Below are 27,792 nucleotides of genomic sequence, written 5' to 3' on the forward strand. Positions count from 1 at the left end.
ATTCAAAACAGGCTTTTTGACTCCAGAGCCAGACCCTGAGTGGTGGAGGCAGAGACTAAGATTTGTATCTCTGAATTCCAGTGCTGAGACTCCTACTGACTCACACACACTAAGTGAATCAGTCAGCAACCATTTATTGAGCAATCGATTATGACAGAATTGTGAGGAATTTATATCACTTAGTATTTCTGAGGAAGAAAGATCTTCCTCTCTGCTTCCTTTTTTAAAAAAAAGTGGGTAAGGAGAAACTTTATAGGAAAAATTATTGAGGGGTGGGGGAGAGGGAGGGGCCATTGTCCCAGTGGGAGGAGGAATACTAAACAACAGGGAAAGTGCTCTAACCATAAGGTCCCCAAGTGCCTCCCTCTACTAATCTTTTTAAAAATCACTAAAACAACTCTCCTAACTCCCCAGCATTTGGAATTGGTGGTCACTGCCTAAGACTAACGCATGCTGCTTCTGGTTATCTCTTATGCCCAGAAAAGCGGGGGGGAAAGGAATGAATAAGAGGCTGAAAAGCCTGTCTGCAGATCAACAGCAAATTTTAGGAACTGGTCTAAAACTAGTGGGGGAGGGAAATAGGGGAAGGCACTAGAAGTCACTAAAGAAAATAAAAGGGTTGGGGGTGAAGAGTAGCTCTTCATGGCTCAGTAACCACATTCTGCCAACTCAGGAAGAAGCAGCTGCATTTCTAACATTAACAGGCTGAGACTCAACTCCAGGCTACAAAGCCACTGTCCGGCAGATGTAATCAAAACCTGTGTTCCCTACGCAACACCCAGAGGATGCCCTTGGGAAAAGATAAGGGAGTCAGGCCACCGTGTGGTCGCTCCATATTTCCAGTATGCAGGGAGGCAGTCAGGACTCACCTGTAGGTGTATGGCCCCACTTCTTCTAACCGAGGGATCTCCCCTCTGAGGATCTCCTCTGGATTGGTGACATTGAAAAAATAAAACTGGGTGTACACTGGCAGAGGCGGCTGCTTCCAGGAGTCAAAGGTCTCGGAACCATTCCTTAGCACAATATTCTAGGGAAGAAAACCAAAAGGAGATTTACAAAGTGTCAGGCAGCTGGCTTTGAACACAGAGGCAGAGACAGGGACACTCCCTTCTCTGACCTCCTCGTGGCTCAGTTATTTTTTTCACAGGCATTCAACTGAAGTCCCTTAAGAGCAGGGCCGTGCCTTATGCCAACATGAAGCCCATGGCCCTACTTAACCATAAAAGGTCTTCAAAAATATTCTGGGAAAGAAAGGATGCTGGAGCTATAGTGCCTGGGTAGAAACATGGTGTGACTAAGAGCATAGACCTTTTTTTAACAGCTACAACAGTGTATTTACAATTAACTCTTCATTAAGATATTTATAAGACAACCTATTTTACACATCAGAAATTGTATCAAAATTACAACACAGACAACAATATGAAATGGGCATAAAACAAAGCCGAAGTGGACAAATACTTTCTCTTTTTAATTAACACTAGCTTAAACTTTGTTAAAGAAAGTATCCAAAAGGTCCTGTTGGCTTTGTTACAAAGATTCCACCGATAGTAGAGCTGCTGTAGAAGTTAGGCTATTCCGGGAGGCATGGTGCATTCCCAGCTGGCCCACATGAGAGAACAGGGAGATAGGCCCACGAAGGCTAGCTTTGTGCCTTTCACTTGAGATATAACCACACCCATGCCTATACCTCCACCACCAGGCTCTACAAGCGTTTTCTCACTCAATCCCCAACAAACCTATTAAGAGGACGCTTACCCCTGTTTTAACGATGAGGAAGCTGAGCCCCACTTGAGGTTAAGTGCTTGAGGGTGTTCTTTGTCTACAATCCTTCCTTCGTTTTCCACCCTTAACACGTGTTATAAGCTGAACTGTGTCCCCCCAAAATTTGTATCTTAAAGTCCTAACCCCTATTATCTCAGCATGTGACTGTATTTGGAAATAGTCTTCAAAGAGATATGCAAGGTTAAATGAGATCATTAGGGTGGACTGTAATCCAATATGACTAATGTCCTTATGAAAAGTGTATATTAGGACACACACAGGAAAGAACATGTGAAGACACGGGGAGAAGACAGCCATTTGCAAGCCAAAGAGAGAGGCCTCAGAAGACATCAACCTTGCTGACACCTTGACCTCAGACTTCTAGTACCCAGAACTATGACACAATAAGTTTCTATTGTTCAAGTCGCCCAGTCAGTGGTATTTGTTATGGCAGCCCCCGCAAACCCAAACTAACACACCATGGCCCCCCCACAAGAAGAGCCCCACTCTACTGACTTCAGGCTTGGCCAAGTGATTTGATTTGGTCAACAGAACGTGGGTGGAATGCAAATGCCCCAATTTTAAGCTAAGGTCTTAAGAGGCACAGCAAGTTTCTACCAGCCACTCTCAGCCAAGAGAAAAACCTGCCCCAGGTAGCTGTTGATCCTTCAGCCAACGCCCTAAAATGGTGATGTGTGGACCGGACATGAAGCCTGAACTTCAGCCTCGTTCAGCTGAACCAGCCAAGTTAAAATGACAGCCAGCCTGCACACCAGACTATGAAATAAATGTTACTGTTACAAGCCGCTGAGATCTGGAAGTTTGTTATCCCGCATTATCCTGCATTGCTACGGCAGCCTGAATAATATCACGCCCAAGGTTAATTGACAGAAACCTAGTAATATCTAATAGTCCTAACGGTCCTCAACTTGTTAATAGAGAAAAATTACATTCTTACAGTAAAAATTATTGAAGTACACAAGAAAAATAAAAGAAAGCATAGACTGCAAATAAAAAAAAATGTGAATAGTGATTAACTGTGCACGTTTGAAATTTGTTGTTTTCTCCTTAATGGGATTTTGCATTTTCCAAATTTTTATAATGAATACAAAAATTAACACTGAGTACATTTTTAAAAAGAAAATCAAAAGAGGAAAATGGAATCTACTGATACAATATAAGCCACTAGTGAAACAACAACTAGATTCCAAGAGAAGCATCCCCTGACGTCAGCTGTCCTTCCTCTGGCAGTGAGGATCTGAGTGACAACAAACAAAGGGACTGGCTTCAAAGCATGTTAAATACCACATGCTAAAATGTACCTTGAGTGCTCACTTCAGCAGCAATATGCTAAAATTGGAATGATACAGAGATTAGCATGGCTCCTGTGCAAGGATGACACACAAATCCATGAAGTGTTCCATAAAAATAAAATAAAAAATAAATAAAACGTACCTGGACACAGCACACAAACAGGATGTCAAGTTTTAGTAGTCCAGACCTCCAATTTAACAGAAGTAACGTTGCAAGGGAGCTTAGTGCTATTGGTCTATTATTAAATGGAAAATATCTCAAGAATCTTTGCAGGGAAAAACAAAGTGGCTGAGGAATAAATGCATGCAGCAAACCAAAGCTTGTGAAAGCAAAGCTTATCATCCGGAGGGCTGGGAGGAAATTCATGTCCACTACTTGGCCATATCTGAGAACTGGGCATTGCTTGTGGTTTGGCATCAGTTCAGAATGTCTATTCATCAGATTTCTATCCAAACCACACGTTACTGAAACATTCTTGGACTTTACTATCAGAACTGATTTACTGAGGTAAGATCGGATTGACGAGAAGGAAAAAATTAAAGACAAAGCATGAAAGCCCTTTCCTCCAATTCCGGATCCAGCTCAGACTGTGTCCTTGGTGAAGCTCTCCCCTCCCTGTCCCAGCACTGGATCTCTCCCTGCCCCACTCACTGGACAACCTAAACCTAACCAGTCACTTTCGGCAGTTTTCTTTAAGAATTTCCTGGTTTTTTTTTTTTTATCTTATCTGCTAAACTGGAGTCTTAGCTATCTGAAAAGCAAGGGAGAGAGTCAGGCCCAGCGAGTGAGAAAACACCACTGTGAAGGCCCTCAGGTAGAACAGATAAAACTCAGAGGCCCAGGAAGGATGAGGTACTGTGCAAAAGGTCACACAGCTACTTAATGTCACAGCTGGGTCAGGAACCCAGTGCAGCTTTTCTCCATTCTTCCGCCCTACCTCACAACAGGTTAATAAAATGGATATAAATATACCACCCATTTTAGTTATACAAATTATACGGTAGAGTTCCTCCACCATAAAGTATGCTTACAGCACCAGAAATAACTCATTAACATGAATCTCATCTGCCCCAAACTATGTTAACTATGAGAAAGACAACATATAAATAACAATTTGTCTTCTGGAGGATTCTCAAGGCCCATTGATGTTGTAAAAGATGTCTGATTTCATTAAAATAAGGACCTCTTTTTCTTGTCCATAAGTATTCAGAAAAGGGCAGGGCAATAATGTTCCCTCCTCCATGAATTCCTTGAGTAGCCCCCTTCAAATGAATGGGTCATCCCTTCCTTTCTACCCTGCAACACATTATATAGGAATTTCTTAGGGGAAAAAAGTGGTCAGGACAGAAAACATTTTCTACAAATTTAACAGTCATCAACATGAAGCAGGTGACATTAGCAACTGAAAATAAAAAGGACAGTGCAGCTACTCAATATGGTAACATCAGGATAACTGCTTCCTTCTCAAAAATGGAACAGAGGTTTTGTTTTTTCTTTAGTCCTCCCCACAGCGTCTAGGTCAATGCAGTTCCTGGAGTATATCTACTCAATCAACAGAATATAGTACTAGAAAACTTGCTCACTAGCTTCCATTGACTTTGCTTAGAAGATGTTAGGAGATAATTCAATATGAGGCTTTGAGAGAAGAAGAAGAAAGCCACGAACGGCCAAACCCAAAGCCACAGGGCCAGGTTTTGTAACAGCAGCTTGACAGCAACAAATCCAAGTGGCTTTTAAAGTGGACCAGAGGAAGTGGCTGTTCAATGACCATTTTACTTACGTTCAGATATGGAGAGAGTAATAGCTCATTTGAATCACAGACACACGTAGATCTAACACCTGTCAGTTTGTACATCTTAGTAATCCAGCACCCTCAATCATGAAGTGTGGCCAGTACCTTTTGTGGGTGGAAAGAAAAATCTGTGTCCTTCCATGACCCCTTTTACTAACAAATACCGGGGGTGCCAAAAAAATGTATACACATTTTAAGAAATGTTAACACTTTGATCAGTGTTGCTCAAGCAGTAGTTTGCCATCATCAGAAGTGTCTACATGCTGATGGGAACCACTTTGAGCACCTCCAGGAATTGCAGAAGTCAAATGTGACTCGTATTCATCTTTTGTTATCGGTATATATTAATACAGTTTTTTCCTTTCTTAAAATGTGTATACAGTTTTTGGGCACCCTCTGTATTTAAAGCAGTGCTATATGCATGGTTTTCTCGCAAAATATAGAACTATGCATGTAAATCATGAAACACTATGCATGTGCTAGCTTTGTAGGAGATACCCAGCAACACAGATATGGTTTCTGTGTTCTAGTGTTAGGTAGAAGTTAGAAAATGTAGGAGGACGAGGAGGGGTGGCAGGGGGTCCATAGTGCCTACAGAAAAAGCTCGTAACTATCTTTGATTAACTGACTCCAGACATGTATCTGTTTTTACAACAGATGGCAGGAGGTCATCTGGAGCAAGATAAGGATCGGAGTCAATAGACCTCCACCCATCTTAGGAGGTCACACCCTCCGGTGGAAGGGCTTGCACCACTTTCCCCGCCAATCAGTTGTAACTCCCTCACCCCACCCAGCAAACTGTAAGTCCTTGGGACAAGGGCTCTCTCTATCTATCTCTCTCTCTCCCTCCCTCTCCCTTTCCTTCTCCCTCTCCCTCTCCCTCTCCCTCTCAATCTCCCCCCCTCTCCTACTATTCTCTTCCCTGAGAACATATCACTAATAAACCCTGCTTGCATATTAATCAGCTTGCTGACCTTTGATTTATCTCTGCATCTGCAAGGAAAACCGAGACTCTCTTAACACTAGGAGCTTACCCTCTAGGAGAATATTAATACACACATGTAAGATCATCAACAACAAAACAGCATGTGATAAAATGGCCAAGGAGAATGTGTGTATACCAAACAATGATCTCTATAGAGTTCAGACAATGGATTTTATGAACGGAGATAGAGAAAGGTGATGCTTAAAGTGAGGCAGGAAGAATGAATAAAAATCTGGCAAGTAGAGGGAGGTCATGGGGTGGGTGCCTGATGGACAGCCAGGGTCGAATGAACTGTCCTGTCTGGCTGGACAGAATAAGCCCTTCCTTCCTGCTTGCTCCATGTCCATCTTTCCTGGAGCCCTCTGCTTAATTAGAAAGATAGTGGCTGTGGAGAATGAGACAATAAAAGATACAGAAATGGGACAGTATTAGGTGTGACTGAGTGTGAGTTTTATAGGGAGTAGGGAGATTTATTTCGAGAGGCAGGTTGGGGGGTCACAGGAGTCTAGATTTTATCTGATATACAATGGGGTTTCTGAGCTTCAGAATATTATCAAGAGCCAGGCAGTATGTTGTCGCTTTATCTCATCTACTTTGCTTAATAGCCTACAAGGTGAAAATCATCTTTCCAATTTTACATTTCAGGAGACCAAAGCTCAAAAAAGGTTAGGAGTATGTCTGAGGTTTGCCAGTAGAATGTGGAGCCAGCCTCCCACCCCAGGGAATCATTACAAACCTGTGCTCCTAGCAAAGGTGAATTTCATCAGAACCCAAAGTTCCTGGAAAAGAGCAATGGGTCAGAAGCCCCTCCTTTTGTCTTCCAGGAAATGGCTTACTGCAAAGAAACACCCTTCCCCATATGCCTCAGATAAGATTCACAGAAGTCCCCCTGTGTTACCTAAGACACGGCCAGGCACCTCCAGGCTCCCATTCTTTGCCTCATAATTGATCACCTGAACTGCTTGTTCCCACCAATCAACGGGAACAAAATGTTTATTAACGTACAGTGTGGTGACCATAGTTAGTACTGTGCTGTATATTTTGAAAGTTGTTAAGAGAATGTCACCACATGCAGACACAAAAAGGCAATTCTGCGAAGTGATGGATGTGTTAATTAACTTGACTGTGGTAATCATTTCACAATGCATATGCATGTCAAACATCATGTTGTACACCTTAAATAATATAATTTTTTATTTGTCAATCGTGCTTAAATAAAGCTGGGAGGGGGAAATGCTTGTTTGCCAAATATTGGTTAAGTTTTTCTCCTTCCGAGACCTCTTTACTCCTTCCTGCAAAACAAAAACCCTTCTGGCTAACCCTTGAGGTTCCCACATACCATAGCCAGTTCTTTTTGCAAGTCCCACTCCACCTATTGCAATAGTCCTTTCCAATTTGCAATAATCCTTTCATGTAGTCTCTCCTTACCTAAGTCAGATTTGGTTTTTATTGGAGACTCCTATTGTGCCATGCCACCTATTTTGAATTGACACAGGCAAGAAGTGCTTTAAAAGGTTACATCAACACAAGTGGGAAGGAGGGCATGGCTAGGATTATTGTCAGGATTAAAGGAGGTCTCAGCAGAGTGCTAATCTCAGGCCACACTCAAAATGCTCAATAATCAGTGACTGTGATTTCCCTTCAAGTTGGGGGAGAGGGGGTTCTAGGACTTGGTTCGAATTAGAAAAGGAATCATGTCACTCTCATCAGTCTGCGCAAATATAGACAACCCAGCAAATGTTAATCAATAAAAGAGAAAAACAAAGAACAAACAGAAAGTCTTTTGTCAGGATCCTCCCTTCTAGCCCTACATATTATTCAGTTTAGGTTGAAACAACAAGGATTTAGCATAAAATCGGAAATAACCAAAATGTTGTACAGGAAAAAAATGACTTAGTAAATTGTGATCATTCATAGGTTGGAGTAGAAAGCAACCATTAAAATTACAAAAATTACACTGAAATAAGAAACATGCTCACGATCTATGTTAAATGGAAAACGCAGGCAACGCAAAATATGTGAATGTGTGGACAAGGCTAATAGATAAATTACAAACATAAAAGCATTAGGGGGGTGAAATATAGAAAATTTTAAAGTGTCAATCTTTTAGTCACCCTCAAAATCTCTAAGCCTCCACACTAAACATCTAATAGCATGTATCTCTGTGGAATAGGATTGCAAGAGTTCCTCCATTCTCTCTGCTATGTTTTGCTGCAGTTTGAATTTTTTTCAACAGAAATGATTTCCGGAAGTAGAAAAAAAAAATGTTCCTGTATTATTTTTTTTTAAGTAAAAATCTAAGAAAGCAATTCAGATTCTAGAAAATGTTATTCATAGACCCTAAGGGAAAGGAGGAGTAGATACAAAGAGATCCAACTTCATCTAGGCCTTTCTTCTGTTCTTACACAACAAAGGAGAGGCTGACGCCTCATCAGCTGTCCTCCGTTCTCCCACAAGAGCAACCCCTCCCCCACCACACACAAACAGGGCTTTAAAGTATTTCTTTTCCTATTATTGTCAGGATGGTTGATTTAGCATTCTGCATTCCTCACTCGCTTTTCCTGACAAGCATCACAGTGTGTGGAGAACTTTAGAGCGAGAAAGGATTTGCAATCTCATTTATTTATGAAAATAAAGAAAATCACCTCAGGATTATGAACCCTGAAAGAGCCAGTAAATGTGAATGAACAGATGGTTAACTGCCTAAGTTTGTCTTCTCTTGTTTGTATCCAGCTTTTAGGCAACCAGAAATCCAAAGACAAGTGGAAGAGGTTTCAGAAAGGAGGGGAAAATCCTTTCCAGAAAGGAAGGCAAAACTGGCTATTCTCACAACAGTCTGACTTAAACCTGTTCCTCCAAGCTTCAAATGGACTCAGGAAAATTTCAGGATAGACATAAACACTTAGTAGACTCGAGTCCTTAACTGAAAAAAAAAAAAAAAGCAAATGAAAAACCTAATAGTAAAAAACGATCTTGACAGCTTGCCAGTCATACTGATCGCAGATGCTATTTACAACCTGGGGTTCTCACTATCTGCCTCCACCCCCATCATAGATAGTCTTTATCCTGGTCACTCTCATCTGAGTTAATGCCCACACAAGTCTCACGCCACCTCTTATTCCATTCGAATATTGCCCTCAAGAGTGTTGGCTTTTCCTCCCCCCCACATGGCTGGATATTTGCCAAGAAACGCACTGTAAATCTCAGACCGAGTGGTGTGTGTGTGTGTGTGTGTGTGTGTGTGTGTACACACACTAAGGAAGGAGAGAACAGAGTGAAGTTCATACATACAGCTGCCAACATTTCTAAAACAGTTGCTCCTTATTTTTATCTCCTTCCCCTGCCATTCAGCTCAGAGAAAGACAACTGCCGTTACTGCCATGGCCAGCTGCTACTCATTTCGAGTCTCCAGGAGTCAGGTGCTGTGCGAGGACTTTATGTACGTGATCTCTAAGCATTACATCGACCCTACAAGGTCCCATTTTACAGATAAGAAACTGGTGGCACCGGCTTTCCCAAGCTTACAGAGTTAGTACGTCATGTCAAATCTGACCAAGTCCAGGTCTGTGGATTTGCAAAACCCATGCGTGGCCACTCCAGAAGCTGCTACCCTCAGGGCAGAGCTGCCAGATTTAGCTAATAAAAACATGGAATGCCCAAGTATGTCCCAAATATTGCATGGGCTATGTCAAAAATGCTTTAATTCTTAGGAGATGCATGCTGAAGAATTCAGGGGCAGAGTATTGTAATGTCTGCCACTTGCATTCAAACAATTCAAGAAAAAGTATGTATCAGAGAGAGAAGTAAATATGCCAGGATGTTAACAACTGATAAATACTGCATGAATCAAAATACTGCATGAGACATGCTATTATTCGTTGTTTATCTGAAATTCAAATTTAACTAGGCATCCTGTATTTTATCTGGCAACCCTACCCCAGAGAAACTGTGAAACTGTGGAGAAACCATAACTTGGGTTCTGAGACCTTCCTAGGGAGTCAGCCCTTCCATCTGAAGGAAAACAAAGTAGGGCAGCTCTTTGAGGTCATGGTGAACTCCCAGGCTGGAACTGACACACGAGGAACTGAGAAAGGAAGACATGAGCTCTAGAGTTTCCAGGTGGCTGCTCCACCCAGGTTATGCTGATGTGTCCAGACAGCACCTCAACCTCCTGCCACTAGATGGTCCACAAGAGGGGCTCCATTTTGACCTTAAACTTCTCATTTCTGCTCCAGATCCTCAGGGCATTCAACTATACACACCCTGGGGCTTGCTTTGCCAAGGAAAGACTAACTAGTAATAACGCTAACCTCGAGCCTGGAGACTGCTGGGCACAGGAAGTCATTCATTCCACCCGATACAAGGAGCCAGTTTCCCTGGTACACAAGGAACCCTTTGCTCAGTTACATGTAAAGCCATGGCTTGGAAACAACTAATCCTCACTAAGGATTCTTCTGTGGTGGTGACAGCCACCAGACAAACCAGTCAGCAGGGGTTTCTAGTTATACTAAATTAAAAATCAACGTAAGGTCCTAAATCAGTTTTACAATGTGATTTTGGAGATTGCTTATTAATTTTAGCCAAGCAGAACGTGATGAATTTTTCCAGGTGTAATATGGTGGCACTACCACCAAAAGAAATATTGGAAAGATGATCAAGTTGTATGGTGACTCTGCAGTGACAACAACCCAAAACAATCATTTGGACTGAAAAACTTACTTTTCAATTAATTAGCCAATATGTGTATATTGAGCTTTCTATATGCCTAACAGGCATAGGCTGTGTCCTCAAGAAGAAATTTAGCTAAGGACACAAAATGGACATGCATGTAACAGTTAGTGAACAAATTATTTGCAAGGACCAGTAATTCAGCCCAAAAGAAGGGTTTATGCCTGAAATTATCTGGATCATTCCAGTTGTATGGATCCTTCCTAAAATCCCCATCTGTACATCTCATAGCTAACGGGACCAAAAATGGACCAAAAATTATTTTCTCCAATCAATCACTAAACCCTACTGATTTTACCTCTTCTTCTCCATTTCTATTCCTGTGGCCACTGCTTCCCCAGGTTGGACTGTGGCAATACTATGGATAGTCTCCTAACTGGTCTCCTTTCTCCAGCCTTGTTCCTCTCAAATCTATTACCTACCTCAGCCTCCAGAGAGTTCTATCTAAAGTGCCTATCTGAGCAGGCACTCCCCACTGCTCACAGGATAAAGTCCGAGGTCCCTGACCTGCTGTACTAAGCCCTGCCATGATTTGACACAGCCCTATACCTGTCATCATCTGTCATTCCCTGACAGGTACTTTATGTACAAGCAACACTCAACTGCCCATTGTTCCCCAGGTACAGGCTGGATTAGCTGCTTCTGCCAAGAGCTGACATGACTTGATACAGCCACAAGGCACGTTACATCCAAGTCAACCTGGTAGAGCTCGTTCGGAAGGCAACAGTAGGAGGGTTGTTGAACCAGCTGTCCTGGTATATACCACTTCCAAAGGATAAAAAGAAGCACTCGGGGACTTGCATTAGGCTTTGATGGGAATAAGTAATACTTTTCTTTAAGAAAGCTGTCAGGACTCAAAAGTACTGCTGGTTGTTCTTTTAGTTCAACAGAGTGCTACTTAATAATTAAACAAGACTTCAGTATCCATGCTGCCATCTACACAGTCTAAATTCACCCAGAGACAACGCAGACCTCTTTGAGAGCCTGGCCTAACAGCATGTAGATGATTTTTATTGGACTCTCGATCAATAAAACTCACCAAATATCGAAACACCAGCTGGTTTTCCTTTGTTTTTTAAAATTTCTCCCTGAAATTAAGCAAACCCAATCTAGACTCTTGTAGTAATGTAAGTAATTTGCACGGCTTACCTTTTTTATTTTCTGTTAAGATAAAAGGAATAAGCTGCCATTTACATTCTACCCTTATTCTCTGACCTTATTTTAACTCAGGAACAAATGCACTGGCACTTTTTAAAAAATGTTACTCCTGTTTAACTCATTTTGCTTTATTGCAACTGTAATAATTTCAGCTACTGTGATCTGACAGCTGAGGTTCAAATGTTAGTTCATGTGTAAACTGCTACTCTGTCTATAAATTACACACAGAACAACAGGGTGGAATAGCTATCCTGAAGAAAGCTTGTGGTACAAAGCACCCACTAGAAAAACTTCCAGGTAATTACAAATGTGAAACCAAGGTTGAGAAGTGCTGGCCTAAAGAGAAATAGCAGCCACCAGATGGACCCTTAATCATAAGGACCAGGTGAAAATCGGGGAAATATATGTGTATGTGGGGGCAGTGGTTGAAGGAGTGAATGGGAAAGAGGATTTTACGGTGTGAATAAAGAAGAAGTACGGACAAAACAATGCCTGGGTTGTCTGTGTAACCTGCGGAGCCAGTCTTACTATTTTACAACCTGTTTGGTTGTGATTATATCTCTTAGAGATGAAATAAGTGATGTTTCCATTGCTCGTTTGTATCTGTCTGTCTCCCATTCCTTCCATTACTCTTGATTATTAGAAGTACAGCGATAAAAGCAAATATCCTGAAAATGGGACTTGTAAGAATGATGGCATTACTCTAACGATGGCATTCTGCCTCTCTCTCTCTAGACAGGCTATAAAGCTCAGATGCTGGAGGTGAACAAGGTAAGTGAGTGAAGTGGGCACGAGCTTGTACATTTGTTGGCGTGTCAAACCACTGCAATTGTATTTACTTCTACATAGAAATACGCCCTTGCCCTTTTTTGTTAAACACCCGACCCTCACAGGCTTTTGTTTTCCTTCTTTTGGTAAAGAGGGTCAGATACAAACAGATACTTCTCTACTCTAAGAAAGGCTACTGAGACTGAGCAAGCACCATGACACGGGACACCTTCACTGGGCCTCAGAGTCAGGAAGCCAACAGGAGGGTGGAAACAGGACGGTGGGAACAGGGAGGGAAACCCGTCTGAAGGTGACCCTGCTCAGACAGTGGCCATTCAGGACTGTGGGGGGCCAGCACTGCAGAGCACCCACATGTTTCATGAGAAGCTGGATATCTAGATTATGGGATGAAGTTTCCAGATTCTACACCTATAAACTATTAGTGAGGCAAACATGTGACCAGTGGCCAGAGAGTGGAACAAAAATGTGAAGCTAAACAAGAACAACACTATCATTCCTGAAGATGTAAGTTTTCATCTATTCATCCTTCCATTCATCCAAGCAACACTTATTGACCATCTATGACATGATATGATGTTGAAATTTGTATGACATTGCATTTGTATGACATTGCAGTAAAAGATGATACAAAGTTAGCATTGCAGGACCCTTACCTTCACACAGAGATTTCAGGCTCGCTTAAGTACTAAATTACGTCATGTGGATTAAAAATCCCTAGCAGGGCTGAGGGCAGAGGGGAATTATTCAGTAATTCAATTATGGAGATGCGAATATTATAGTCTAGTTTGATTAGCACACAGGAAAAGGCAGGAGATTCACTGAACCTACGTCACTGAGGGCCCAAACTACTATCTTTACCACTGGACTCATGGGGAAACTAAAAGGACATGAAAATTTATAACATACTAACCAAAATCCTGGTGGTTTGCAAACATTAATAATATAGTGTCCAAATTGGTCTTACAAAAATATAACAGGCAAATTACATTATTTTTTTTTATTATTCTAAAAATAACAATTAATGAAATGAAAACTAGATCAGCAGTTCTCCAAGTGTGGTCTGAGAACCCCTGGGGATCCCCAAGACCGTCTCAGGGGGCCCACAAGGTCAAAAGTATTTTCATAATACTACTAAGACATCATTTGACTTTTTCACTGTCTTTCTTTCATGAGCGTAGATAAGAGTTTTCTAGAGGCTACACGACCTGTGACGATGTCATTGCTCTGACAGCGGATGGGCTGTGCACTTGTCTAGTCTTGTGTCTTAAAAATTTATTAGTTTTCATTTCTAATGTTGTAAACATTGTTGGATTTAACCCAGAAAAAATGTAAGTTCTTTGGGGTCCTCAATAATTTTTAAGAGTGTAAAGAGGCCTGAGGCCAAAAAGTCTGAATTAGACTGTAAGTTCTGTAAGAGTAGGGACAGTGTCTTGTGAAGTGTTATAGTCACAGCTCATAGCACACTGCCCTGCATGCAGATGGTCCACACTCGGTAAATATTTGCTAAATAAATGAACGACTGCCCAAGTATATACCTACAAGTGCTTTTATTTTATTTATTTATTTTTTAAAATTTTTTTTTAAAGATTTTACTGGGGAAGGGGAACAGGACTTTATTGGGGAACAGTGTGTACTTCCAGGACTTTTTCCAAGTCAAGTTGTTGTCCTTTCAGTCTTAGTTGTGGAGGGCGCAGCTCAGCTCCAGGTCCAGTTGCCGTTGCTAGTTGCAGGGGGTGCAGCCCACCATCCCTTGTGGGAGTCGAACCGGCAACCTTGTGGTTGAGAGGACGCGCTCCAACCAACTGAGCCATCCGGGAGCTCAGTGGCAGCTCAGCTCAAGGTGCCATGTTCAATTTTAGTTGTAGGGGGCACTGCCCACCATCCCTTGCGGGAGTCGAGGAGTTGAACTGGCAACCTTGTGGTTGAGAGCCCACTGGCCCATGTGCCTTCGGCATTAGGAGCATGGAGCTCCAACCGCCTGAGGCACCGGGCTGGCCCCCTACAAGTGTTTAGATATAGACAGCAAAAACCGAAAGTAGCCTTTATTTTCCTCAGTTGCTTCTAACTAGTTACTAGCTTTGATTAAAAGTGGTCCCTTCATTAGTATATTAGCATATTGTGTGTGTGTGTGTGTGTGTGTGTGTGTGTGTGTGTGTAAAATATATTTATATATATTACATATCTTGATGATATAGGCCATAAATGTCTAGTCACTTGGCCAACATCCTGTGTTTTCATTAATGATCTTATAATCCCACCTGCTGATTCTTCTCTGGGAACAAGCAAATGTCTGGCAGAACAGATGGCCCTGTTGCTATGGCCTGCCAGAATGAAATCTTGCACTTTATTGAACAAGAAAGCAAAAACAGTTTCCACAGGCAAGAACCTGTTCCTCCCTACACCCGAAATCTTACCTTTAATGCAAACTCGCAGAATAGTAGTAATAGCCTCAACTAGAATTGCCATCTCTTTGATGTCGATTATACCTCAACCAAGCTGAAATTATAAATATAGAGTGGGAACAGAAGCACCCCGTTGCTGTAAAGGATATGTGTTATTATATGTGCATAAATAAAATTGTGGAATAATCAATGATATGTTAAGAGTAGTTATCTTCGCTTTATTAATTTTTGTTGTAGCTGACTTTTTATAATGGCATGCATTTCTTTTCTCATAAAAGTAAACAAAAATAAAGAATAAACTACAAAGTCTTCCAAAAAAGAATTGCCATCTCAAGGAGTGATGACACGGGCTAACACAATCCCTGTCCACACTAATCGTGGACATCACAGGTGGTTCTTTGGCCTGAGTGCTGTTTCTAAGGAGTCTGATTCCAGAGGGCTGGTGGGGTCCGTCTTTTTGAATCTCCATAAATGATTTAGATGCAGTTCTTAGAGCCTAGGGACTACATTGAGAACTGCTGGTTTACCTCCTAGTCTGAATCATTAATAATGAATGCACTCATAGTCACTCTGAATTAGTAAGATGTTGAAAGAAACACAACGTAATTTTGATATCACAAGATCAGATTTCTAAAAGCCAGGGAGGAGTTGGATCCTGTTGTTTAGGAGTTAAAGAATCTTGCAAGGATACTGCCTCTGCGTATAAATCTATTTCTGCTTGTGCTGAGCCAATCACATTAGTCCATGACAAATTTAGAAAAAAGAAACTAAGCGATGAAGCATATTTATGGGAGGCTCAGCAGCTGGAGGGTCACACAGGGCTGGGGCTAAGAAAGCCCCAGATGACTAAACAGCCTGGGCCCAACAAGTAAACAGAGGAAGCTGGTTGGTGGGGAAAGCAGAGGCAGGAGAGGGAGACACAGAGTATGCCTGGGCCCTGCTGACTTGCCAGTTTCTAGTGTACTCTCCGGAGGCCTTATCATGCTGTGGTTCTCATGCTTAGATTTCCATGAGCTTCCTCATGCAGCTTTAGAAAAAGAAAAAATCCTTTCTTTCTTGAGCTAGCCTTAGTGGGCTTCAGCTCTTCAGAGAGCATTGCTCCTCTTTCATGCCAAGAAGTGGAGAGCAGTGCGGTGTGTGAGGATAGAATTTATTGTCCCAACCAGGAATCTCTGGAAAGGAAAGAGGATACTAGTAATTATGCCAGGACAACAGGTGTCACAGGCAATGGGCAGTATGGTCACCCTTGGGAAGGGAAATGTGAATTAGGAGACCCAGCTTACACACCTAACCCTGCCCCCTTCCTTTTCATTTAGACTTCCATAAAGTCTCTCTAGTGTCATATAAATATAAAGGCAATTTGATACCTACCATTATCCATTTAAATATGGACATAATCTCAGTCTCCTTAACTATAAAATAATAGATTAAGTGATGCCTAAGGTTTTTTCTTATTCTACATCTTCATAACTTTGAAAAAAGGCAACTCAGGAGATGAGGTAGACATGCAAAAGAGAGCCCTTTAAGATTATATATATATATAATATATTATATTGTCTTTACAAAAACATCAATGAAGATATTTTACTAATTTTTTTTAAAAAACATTAAAGTGTTGGTTTTTTTTTAATTTTTTAAATTTTTTTTAGATTTTATTGGGGAAGGGGAACAGGACTTTATTGGGGAATGGTGTGTACTTCCAGGACTTTTTTCCAAGTCAAGTTGTTGTCCTTTACAATCTTAGTTGTGGAGGGCGCAGCTCAGCTCCAGGTCCAGTTGCCGTTGCTAGTTGCAGGGGGCGCAGCCCACCATCCCTTGCGGGAGTCGAACCAGCAACCTTGTGGTTCACAGGATGCCCTCCAACCAACTGAGCCATCCGGGAGCTCAGTGGCAGCTCAGCTCAAGGTGCCGTGTTCAATCTTAGATGCAGGGGGTGTTGACCACCATCCCTTGCGGGACTGGAGGAGTTGAACTGGCAACCTTGTGGTTGAGAGCCCACTGGCCCATGTGGGAATCGAACCGGCAGCCTTCGGAGTTAGTAGCATGGAGCTCTAACCGCCTGAGCCACCGGGCCGGCCCGATATTTTACTAATTTGACTTTAAAAAAAGAAGACCTGCACATATTCACCGATCAATGTTATTTGGTTAAATTATCAATGATTGTATTTCTCGAGGCTTCAGTAGAACAGCTCCGCAAAAGAGACTAGCTGGTACTCACTTGCCCAGAGTCTCAGGTTCCGGCAAAGGATAAATATTTGTCCTGTTCATCTCATCCCTGAGACCTAATGCTATTGTCCATCCTTGGCCTGTGAATAGGAAGCAAAATGTGAACCGTCTCTTTCCTTCTCACTGGTTCCCTCGTCAGCCCATCTCTTATTAGCCAGCCCCAACTCTGGCCAGCTCTGCATCTCCACTTCTGGGAGATGTTCAAACTGTCAGCAAGGCTAAGGCCAAATTTAATATTCTGAGCTGCAGAGTTACTCTCAAGCAAAGGTCACATGCCCGTGTCATAGACTCTCAGAAGTTTGGAGCTAGAAGGAACCTTATCTACCATATAAGCTTCAGTTCCTAGAGGAGAAAAGAACAGCCAGAAACGATAATAATCGTTAATATTCGGGCATTATGGAAGGGACTGTCCTAGATGCTTTACATTAATCATTTTATTTCATTCTTGCAACAACCCTAAAGTAAGGATTTCGAGAGGTTCAATAATTTGCTACTCAACTTCTTTAACTTAATCCAAGTATTTGTATTTGATAGAAAAAGGAATTTTAACCACGTTCTACAGATTCTCAGAACACTGTCTTTCAACTAACCAATCAATAGTAAGGCAACAGGCATTCATTATGTACCTACCATGTACCAGGCACTGTGCTAGGTGCCAGGACAATTAGTGGGGTTACCAAATGAAATGAAATGTAACAGAAAATCCTCCCCTTCTAGGCTCTACAGAGGAAAAGAGATTGCTGAGTCTCTGCAAAGCTTGGTCTTCAGGGAAGTCAAAATGCTCGACAGAGAAGCCTGCTTAGCGTTCAGAATACCCCATGGGAAGTGAGTACGGGCACACAAGGAGGGAGGCATTACTATGCCTCGTTTGCAATTGAGAAGCAGATACAGCTACAGGTTTTGCCCAATACAAGGCAGTAACCAGTGAGGCTAAGAATGGAACCAACTTGTCTTGGTTCTTTCCACTCTATTCACTGGTCAAAATTAAAATCTCCTTTCAGTCGCCTCTGGTCACTGCAGGACTCAAGGACAATTATCACTTGAGGCAAAGTCTCCTGGTAGGAATTATGTTACTAAGCTTCTCTCAATTAGCCAAACATACTTATTTGAATTTCATTTCTTTTCTCTCTTCCCTTTTTGATGTAGACAAGCCAGGGCATGGATAATCTTCAAATGAAACAACTAAGAACCGGGAGTATCAGAGTGGATTGTATTATAACTTTATTAAAGTCAAGTTATGAATGAATTGTTCCATAATAATACTACTGGAAATAATTACGGCAGCCATAATCGATCACCTGTTCCACGCCTGACAGCCGTGCTGAGTGCTTTACACAGATCCCCTCACTCAGTCTCCCAACCACACATACACAGAGGGTTTGTGCGTAGCTTGTACAATGTGAGGACCTTCCTGAGAAAAAGGAAATTTTGGATACAGAATTAGGTGCAGGGCCTTGGAAGGGCCTGTGCAAGTGAGAGGCCAGAAACTTAAGCTTTGTGAGTTTCACGATAAATGCAGCATTGTGCCCAAGACAGCTAACGTCCTTGCTTTTCCAAGGAATGAAACTGAAGCTCAGAGAAGTTAAGTCAAATGCCCAAAGTCAAAAAGCTTGTAAATGGTCAGGCTAGGATTTGAATACAGGGTGTCTGACTTCAAATCTCATGTATTTTTTCTTGACTCATGTGGCTACTAATAAAAATAAAACTGTTATCATTTACAAATCCTTATATCCCCTGAAAATTACACCCATTTTCCTTAATAATTCTTATAATCTATTTACAGGAGTCTTTATTATCCCCATTTATACATGGAGAAACCAAGAATCAATCAGGGTGAAGCACGTACCTAGCAGAGCCCAAGGTTACCCAGCTAGTGCTGGGTTCATGCCCAGGATTCATGCCCAGGAGGGCTGACCTGCAGAACCCTAACTCCTTCCCACTATCCCATGCTACCTACCACCCTCAAGTCCCAGCCAAGCTGCCTTACAACCACCCGCTACGCCCCACGAAGTACAGACCACAGAGCATCTGAGGGCTGGTAATATCTGAGGCACTGGGGCGATCACTCATCTTGGGCTCTCCTGAAACAGCCTTTCAAAGCCACACAAGAAAATTCAGACACTGACTCTAATTGGATTGCTTAACTCGAATCACCCAACAGAAGTTTACATCCTTAAACGATCTTGCTATGGATTTGCAGGTGGACAGGAGTGGAGAAGATTCAGTTCAGTTTTTTTCCTTGAACATTGGTGCTCAGGGAAAACAATGGTCTTTGAGAAGCTCAGACACTGGGCTTCATCTTCCCTTGGCAATGCAAACTTAAAAAAATTAAATTATACTTTCCCATGGTGTGTTGTTGTTGTTGTTGCTTTTAAGTTGCCTTTACTTCAACAATTGATCACTTTTGGAAACCTCTATTAAAGGAATATGTCTGTTGCCACCTGGAACGAGACAACTTTACTAACAGAGTGCACTAATCAAATTGGAACACACCTGGGATTTTTTATCCAGCCAGCAGCGAGTGCAAACCAGTGGGAGAAAGTAAGCATGTGGTTATGGATACTAACAAGAAAGGCGGCTCTGATGATTTTCTTTCTTTCTTTTTTTTTTTTTAAAGGAAAAAGTGGTTTCAGTAACTCTCTCCTGTTCCTGTTTCCACACAGATTGGTGGGTATAGATGAAAGGGCAGAAGAAATGACCACCGGTGAAGTCAAATGATGGAGCAGTCTTCTGAAATGACTAGCCCTTTAGTCCACTTATCTAGGGAGAAGAGACAGGTACAGATTCTTTGAAGAATCAATAAATACATCTTTGTCTGAAGCTTATGGCTGTCTGAGAAGGGCAAGAATCGATGGTAACACAAAGCAACAGACTGTTGGTACAATATATCAAGCTGCTAGGTAGGCAGGTAGGTACAGACTCTAATAGACTGAAATGTCGTCTACCCCCACCCCCAACCCCCCACCCCCAGAGGCCTGGCCTGGCTACCAACTGCTCTGCCCCGCCCAGAAAAGCAAGAACACAATAGACCACACACCGGCTTCTCACCCCCAACTCCACCCCACTTCAAAGGCCGCAGCAAGCAGCAACCAAACCTGCCTCTTCTGTGGTGTCTTTCATTTCGTTTTGTTTCTTCACGAAGTGGGAGGAAAATGAGTTTGGGCACAACAGAGATTGGGGTGTAGGGAAGGAGGGGGTAGAAGTGGGGGAGATGCTAATGATAGAATATAAGGGAAAGCCTTTGTAAAAGTCTAGATCCACAGTCTTATTTATGATTATAAAGGGAGCATAGTTTTGCATTCCTCTCCATCCGTCTTTAACCCTTACCAACCCCAAGAAGACAAGGAAGAAAGGAAGGCTCTAGTTCGGAGGGTTTGCCGAGGTGCAGATCTTCCTTGCACAAGGTTCGGCGGTGGGCTGGAAGCGCCCCCCGCCCAAAACGCGAACACGAACACACACACACACCCCTCACAGCCCCGCCTTACCTTCTCGATCGTCTGGTCCACGGCCTTCTGGAAGACCCGGGCCACCAGTAGCGTGACGCTGGTCACAAGCAGGAGCAGGGACAGCGTCCCCGCCGCGTAGAAACAGCACCTCCCCATTCTGCGCGCGGCTCAGCGGCCGGGCGGCGCCGGCGACCGTCCCCACTGGAAGGAGGGAGGGGCCGCCGCAGGAGCCGAGGGAAGACCCGAGACCGTCCGGCGCCGGCTGGCCGGGCTCCGCGGCGGGGCGGGCGAGCTGCTGGGCACCCGCCGGCCCGGGACGGGAACGAGCCGCTTCGGTTTCGGTTTCTCTCGCTAGGGCATCCGCGGCGCCCGCCTGGCGCAGCTCGGGAGCAGGAGAGGGAGCGCGCAGGCCGTGACGCTCCCCGGCCGGCTCGCCGCAACCCCGGGAGGCGACAGCCAGCAGCTGCGTGGGGAGGCGGGCGGGGCGGGGGCTGAGCCCGCAGTCATGTGCCCCGCGGCGGAGGCCGCGATTCGGCCGGCGCTCGCTGCTCCTATCCCGGCGGCCCCCCGGTGCCTGCGGCGTCTTGACCAGGGCCAACGCCCGCTGCGCCCCCGGCCCGCGATTGTCCCGGAAAATCGCTGGTCCTCTTTGGCTCATTCACTTAAGCCTCTCCGCAGACACGCACTGAGGGCCTACAAAGTGCCAAGCATTCGGGATGGATAGGACATTTCCCCTGTTCTAGACAAGCTCACAAGTTAGCAGGGACACTGCTACAGCAGTTATAGCACAGTGTAACAAGTGCTTTCGCGAGGTGCGTGCTGAGACCTCTGCCAACAAGCACGTCCAGCCCCTTGGCCTAGGACCCCACAATTGAACTGGGTTTGGGAGCATGTGTAAGGGTTTTTCACGTGAGGTGTGTGTACAAGGGAGGGAAGAAGCATTCCAAGGAGGAGAAAAAGGTGTGCTAAGACATTGGGGATGTGGGGACAGAGTCCCAGAGAGCAGTTTCCAGGCTCTTAGCCTCATGTGGAAAGGTGCTGTCTCAGGTAGTAGATGGCCATCAGCTGTGACTAGTTGGCCATTGGCCACTGATATAACGGCGGTGGCTGAGCTACCAAGCGCGGATTGCAGTTAGCAAGGGGTTGGTTGGTTGGCAGAGAAGCAGATGGCGGATTGTGGCTAGCAAATGGGGTTAACAAGCGCGGATGGCGCAGACTGCAGATCTGTGGATCCTACTTCCTGTGTCTCCCCGGCTGCCAGCAAGACTGGGGTGCAGGAGGACCCCTCCTTGGGGTACTGGCAGATGTTTGCTTTTGTGTCTTGACCAGCTGCCATCGAGAATATAGAGGTATGACTTCCCTATCTATGGCTCCATTGGTGTTCCGTTTTGGCCTCACGATATCCTGCGTTGTTGTGCGCCCGGAGCAGGAGCTGAGAAACCCCTGCATGACGGGCTAAAAGAGCAAGATTGTAGAAGGAAAGAAGGATGTTCCTTTTGATTATAGGCTCAGGTGTGCAGAGTATGGAGTGGGAGTTGTTGAGCTTCTTGGAGTCAGATTTTGAAAGGCTCTTTGTGTCCCACAGAAGAGTTGGGACTTTATCTCTCAGCAATGGGAGTTGTCAAGAAGCTTCAAGCATGTGGCCCTGACGTTCGCATCAGCTTTGTTCACCATTATGTCCCGGGCACCCAGGCTAAAGCCTGCATACAGCAGAGACTCAATATATATTAGTGGAATCAATGTCAACTATATGCCAGGCTTGCCTAGGTGCTTGCATACACCCACTTATCTAATACTCACTGCAGCCCTGTGAGGCTGTTTGCCCCAGTTCCCCCAAAGCAGTGCCAAACAGGAGCACTGTGCAAAAGATTGATGAGGGAAGTGGACAGAGAGCTGGACCTGGGATGCTTCTGTGACCCTTGTGAAGGAAAGAGGCAAGCAAGGAAGGTTGGGTGGAAGGAAGCCTCTTGTACTACAGTACAACTCTAAGGAAGTTCAGCAAGGCCCTGGAGGGTCCTGGAGCCAAATTGACCTATCCCAAGAGTCCAGCAACTGCCAGGCATAGGTCTCTTGTGCTTAGTCATGGGCTGGGAGCAGCCCTAAGAAACTGCCCTCGGCACCAACTTGGAGATTAATATCAGAGGACAGATTTCAGAGCTCAGCCTCTGGGGCAGGGCCATTGGTTAATTCTGCTCTGCACTGGAAGATCTGAGAAGTACATTTGCTTGACCACTATAGTAGTAGTATTCCCATTTTACACACAAGGAAACCATGGCTCTAAGAGTTAAGTAACCTAACAAGCTCAGCCAGCTGTTAAGTGGTGAATCCCGCCTGGACCAGAATGCCAGCCTAGTGGTCTCTAAGCCCTTGCTTTTTCTTCCTTGTGCATTGCTGCCTCCCAGCTACCATCAATGAGAATCTGGGGACAGGGAGTTCAGCTGGAAGACGTTGCTAAGGACTTGGTGAGATGCCGTGATGCATTAAAAATGGTGGCAAACTCTTTGACATCTATTGAGAAGTGGGGTCTAAACTTTCTCCTTTTGAATTTGGGCTGGATTTAGTGATTCTTTAAATCAATAGACTACAGTGGAAATCACCATATCCTGGAGCCCCTGAAGCTAGGTGATAATGCACCTTGCAACTTCTGCCTGGGCCTCTGGAAATCATTGCTCTTGGAGCCCTGAGCCTCTGTTAAGTCAGCTACCCTGAGACCTCCATGCTGGAAAGAACATGGGAGAGCCTGCAGAGAGATGCCTTGAGCCTGCAGGAAGAGAGATACCCTGTTGGTCCCCCACTGTCCCCAGCCATTTCAGTCATGGATCCCAGACATGGTGCAAAGTGGTCCCTCCTTATCCTGCCTGAAGTGCAAAGTTAAGGGTTGTTGTATTAAGCCACTAAGTTTTGGCTTAGTGTGTTACTCAGTTTTAGATAACTGGAGCAGATTGTGAGGGCAGGGCTGAGCCTGGGACATTGGTGGTGACAGTGGCTGCCCACTCCCAGCTCTACCCAGCTGCAGCTACTAAAGGTCTTCAGCCCCAGAGAGCCAGGTCTGGGTGATATCTGAAATAATTCAAGTCTTCCAAGCCTCATGGCCACGGTGCCTGGGTGGTCTCCAGTCCTCATGCACCCACAATCAGCAGCCTTTCCCTACCCCCAGTCCTGTCCCATCTCTGCTTTAGATTCCAGCTATCTACCTAAGCTCTTCCCTGTGCCCCACTTTGCTCAAGAGGCTGTGCTAGCTCACTCACCTCCACCGTCCCCTTCCTAGGCATTGGCTGGGGCCTTCTGCAGTCTTTGTGTGTTCTCTCCTTCATTAACTAGAAAAAAGACTTGGTAATGTGCCTGCCCGATTATTCTACCCCTGGCGGTTCATCCTAATATTGAATCCTCCCTCCCCCATATCCCAACTAAGACCAGATTTTCTGTGTGTTAGCTCCACTCTGAAGAGCAGACTTCGTAGTTACCCACCCACTCCAGCCCTGGGCCACCATCCTGGTTCAGTCTTCCTTCTCAGTGTTCACTGAGGTTCCTTCTTGCCTCTTGTCTGGACCACTAGGGAGTAACAGACTCTGGAGTTGGAGGGAGGGACCCAGATTTGATAAACACATCTCTGTGTGGGGAGAGTTTCTGAATAGGGTTTCCGACTCAGTTGTCCTTGGTTTACCTTCCCTTTGAGGCTTTCTCACTTGAGCAACACCACTCTGTTGTTCCCACTGTCAGATGGTTGGTAAGCTGCTTCTCCTTTAAAAGTCTGGTCCAAACTGGACAAAAACCTCTTTCTTGTTTCCTCTTAGTACAGCTAACCAGACCAGCATTTTAAAAATGTACTAAACACTAACAGAGAACAAAAAGGACCTAATAATGGAAAATACAAACAGCTTAGAAAAACAACTCATGTTCCCAAAATAGCAGTTTCTGTGATCCCACAGTAATTTCTTTCTTATTCTAAGGAGCTGACACAACTTTTTAGCACCTGGCTTGGCTGTCATTGTGTTCAATTTCATCTTCTTCTCCACTGCCGACAAAATTTACCCCAAAGCTCCCAAATTCTCATGCAAGTTCCCCAAAGGCCCTTAGTACCACCTCCTCATTTCTGATCTTCTGGACGAGATTCCACCTCCCCATAGAGGGAGGGACTGCTACAGGCAAGTACACAGACTAATCATACCCTACCGCCCCCTGGAGGGTCAGACGCTGGGGAAGAGGTTCCTGCTCCTACTGGTTAGATGGTAGGGAGGCTGACACCCTGGCAGGGAGACAAGCAGGAGTTTTCCTGGTGACCTTGCTACCTTTATACCTAAAATCTGAAACACAAGAACTTTGAGAGGGACAAGTGCCCTTAGGAATGAATGACTGTTGGTGCCTGTTACGAGTTACACAATCATTCATGAGTCAGAAAGAGCTTCCTTCTCAGACTCTAAGAGAGGCTCCAGGACAACACACTCTCAGATGTGAGGAAAACAGGAAGGGCTCTGTGGGCCCCACCTTAAATTTAGAATATTGATATTATACTCAAAGGAGGTTAATCATATAGTCAGTGTGTACTTTTATGTTACAAGTGTAAATGTGCTAAATGTAAACATTTAAAATATACCACAATTTTTACCACCCTGTGTGGCGAACAATCTCCAAATATGACGGTCAACAAATCTTCCTTTCTTTGTAGGCTTTTGCTGCTCTTCCAATCAAAGATGGAATGTATTCCTCTCCCCTTAACCCTGGGTTGGCCCTGTGCCCTGCTTCGACTGACAGAATGTGATGGAACTCATGATAGTGGCCAATGCCAGGTCTAGGCCTTAAGGGACCTGGAAGCTCCTTCCTTTATGTTCTTGGGATCCAATTGCCATGTTAGAAGGTTGGCTTCTACCACCAGGTGATTAGAGGCCACATGGAGAGGGACCCTGGAGAATGACTGGCCATCAGGAATGTCACAGCCCGTCTAATTCCCAGATGAATGCCGTCATATGTACAAGGAACAGAGATGAGGAACTGTCCCTGCTGAGCCCTGCCCAAACTGCACAACTATGACAAAATGAGAGAATGTGTCTTAATTATTAAGTTTTAGGGTGGTTTCTTATGCCATGATAGAGAACTGAAACACCATGTTTTGTTACTTAGTAACTATTTTAATATTCTAGTAGCCTAAACATGAATGGAGGTGAGACTAGGCCTTGCTTATTTTGTGATGGGGCTGGTTCTAAGAGGTTTCTGAAATTCTTGGCTTTCTTACTACTATTTGAAAGTAACATCAACTAGTAGTAGAATGTAACAAGTATCAAGTATCATGTAACAAATAGAATGTAACAAATAACAAGTATCAAATCCCTAAGGTGTGATGTGATAGAATGTAACATCACACCTTAGTGATTTGATGCTTGTTATTTCTAAATGTTTGTGAAGCATCCTTCACCCTGAGCCATGCAGGATCCATAAGAAAAATCTCTGCCTCCTCCCTTCTGATCTTACCAATCAGCCCAAACTTATTGCATTTACAGAACTTTTTGATGAGATGGTTCCAGCTCTCTGGATTAGAGCTTCTTTGCCATGTATATGATAACACACTCACAGCATGCCAGAGCAGAAGGAATCTGTGAAATTTTCCAGGACCCTGTCTGCTGTCTCCTCCAACCAGGAAACCCTATGGCTTTCCCATTATTATCTTTGTACCTCAAGCTAAAAATATCTTTTCTAGTTTGTTTGGTTTTGGTTGTATTCTGCTTGGGGTTGTAGAAAGGTGAGAATCCCCCTCATGAAATCCTTCTCTCTTTTGTTCCTCTAAGGATGCAGAGATTTTGAAACACAACCACTAGGAAGAAACTACCTATTTTCCTGGTTCCCTCCCCTGCACTCCCCTGACGTCACAAGTACAGTCTCTTCTGACAGGATAAGGGGTGGAGGTAAGGGGAGGCAGAGAGGCAAGGAGGAGAAAAGAAATAACAGGCAAAAATATGTCAGCAATATAATCTGCTGCTTGCACATGTGCCAAGCTCAGTGCTGGACACTGGACTTGCAGTACTTCATTTAACCCTCACAATGCCCTATGAAGTACATACTCTATCTCTACTTTAAGGATGAGGAAACTGAGGCACAGAGACGTTGACAAAGTAATCCAAAGTCACATGACCAGTAAGAAGCCAAGCTAGTACCAAAACCCAAGCCCATCAGACACTTAAGTCAGGCTCTTGGCCTCTGGACCACTGCTTGGGACTTCTGGCCTTGTGTGTTCTGAGAGCAAAAGGAAAAAAGGAATGAACACTGATGCAAAAGCTGTGCACTACCAACATTCTTGGTGCCGTGGGCAACCAGGAAGGACAGTGGGATTGGCATTAGTTGTTTGAGAGAGAGAATACTTCTGCGTGCCTGGACTTGATGTGGGACTAGCATGGCGAGCCAGGAATGAGGTGCAGGTTCCCCTCAGCCTCAGGGCAGCAGAAAACATCGTTTCCAATGTAAGCTCTGATGTGAAAAGCATTTTAATCTGTTCTCACTTGAGGTAGTTTGGTGACCTTCTAGAAGCCAATGAAGCTTGAGTGGGTTGTTCAGATAGCCGTTCCACTCAGTGTGGCAAAGCCAGCGTATTATGAAATATCAGGGCAGTCTGATTCCTGCACATTATGAAATCAGGGCTAAATAAACAACAGAAGAGTTTACAGTTAAGTCGTTCTTTAATGATTTGTTCTGTGGGTAGAAGTTGTTTTAAATGAGAAAGTCAAGTTTACTCGGTACCTATCTCTGGTGGGGAGAAAGGAGCAATGGGAGTTAAGAGGGGACAGCCTGAGGGTCAGGACAGGCCCGTCAGCCCTGAGTGGTGGGGAGCAAGTGTTTGGCTGGGGACAGGGTGACGTGAGGGTTACGGTGGGGGCTAAGGTGTTAGATGATGGAAAGGTTAAACATAAGATCTGCACCTTACCTCTAACTTAGTGCCCACAAGACCCCTGGCCACCGCTCAGACCTCATTCCTGAAAACTCTGAAATTATTACCTAGACGTCCTGTACGCATCCAATGTCAAAGAGTATTGTTATTCAGTTAACTTTACAACTATTAGAATGTTTTGAAAAATAGCAACCACTATTTCTTTTTAGCCTCAATGAAGAATGTTTCAGAGTATTCATGACTAATGATTGCTCCAACTGCATTGCAAGCTATCTTGAGCAGCACTGTTTTCTGCATTTCTAATAAAACCAGAA

The 27,792-nt window shown here is 44.0% G+C and overlaps 1 protein-coding gene and 1 non-coding gene across 3 annotated transcripts in view; one reads left to right on the forward strand and one right to left on the reverse strand.

The window, feature by feature from the left end:
* SCARB2 (scavenger receptor class B member 2) overlaps positions 1 to 21,085 on the reverse strand; it is a 54,149-nt gene extending 33,064 nt beyond the window's left edge. Inside the window, exons 1-2 of one of the 2 annotated variants that reach the window (XM_033105800.1) lie at positions 20,644 to 21,085; positions 870 to 1,027 (exon numbers count right to left, since the gene is read on the reverse strand). In XM_033105800.1, the coding sequence (XP_032961691.1) occupies positions 870 to 1,027; positions 20,644 to 20,760 (275 nt within the window). In that variant the 5' untranslated portion in view covers positions 20,761 to 21,085. Of the gene's footprint in view, positions 1 to 869; positions 1,028 to 3,219; positions 3,460 to 20,643 lie in introns of those variants that run through there. The other variant, XM_033105799.1, reaches the window with a different exon arrangement.
* On the forward strand, positions 3,093 to 3,194 carry LOC117022700 (U6 spliceosomal RNA). Its single transcript, XR_004423104.1, has one exon. It is a non-coding gene; the product is annotated as a U6 spliceosomal RNA (small nuclear RNA).
* Positions 21,086 to 27,792: the final 6,707 nt, after the last annotated feature.

Source organism: Rhinolophus ferrumequinum, chromosome 5 (assembly GCF_004115265.2).
Source record: "Rhinolophus ferrumequinum isolate MPI-CBG mRhiFer1 chromosome 5, mRhiFer1_v1.p, whole genome shotgun sequence".
Taxonomy (NCBI): Eukaryota; Metazoa; Chordata; class Mammalia; order Chiroptera; family Rhinolophidae; genus Rhinolophus; species Rhinolophus ferrumequinum.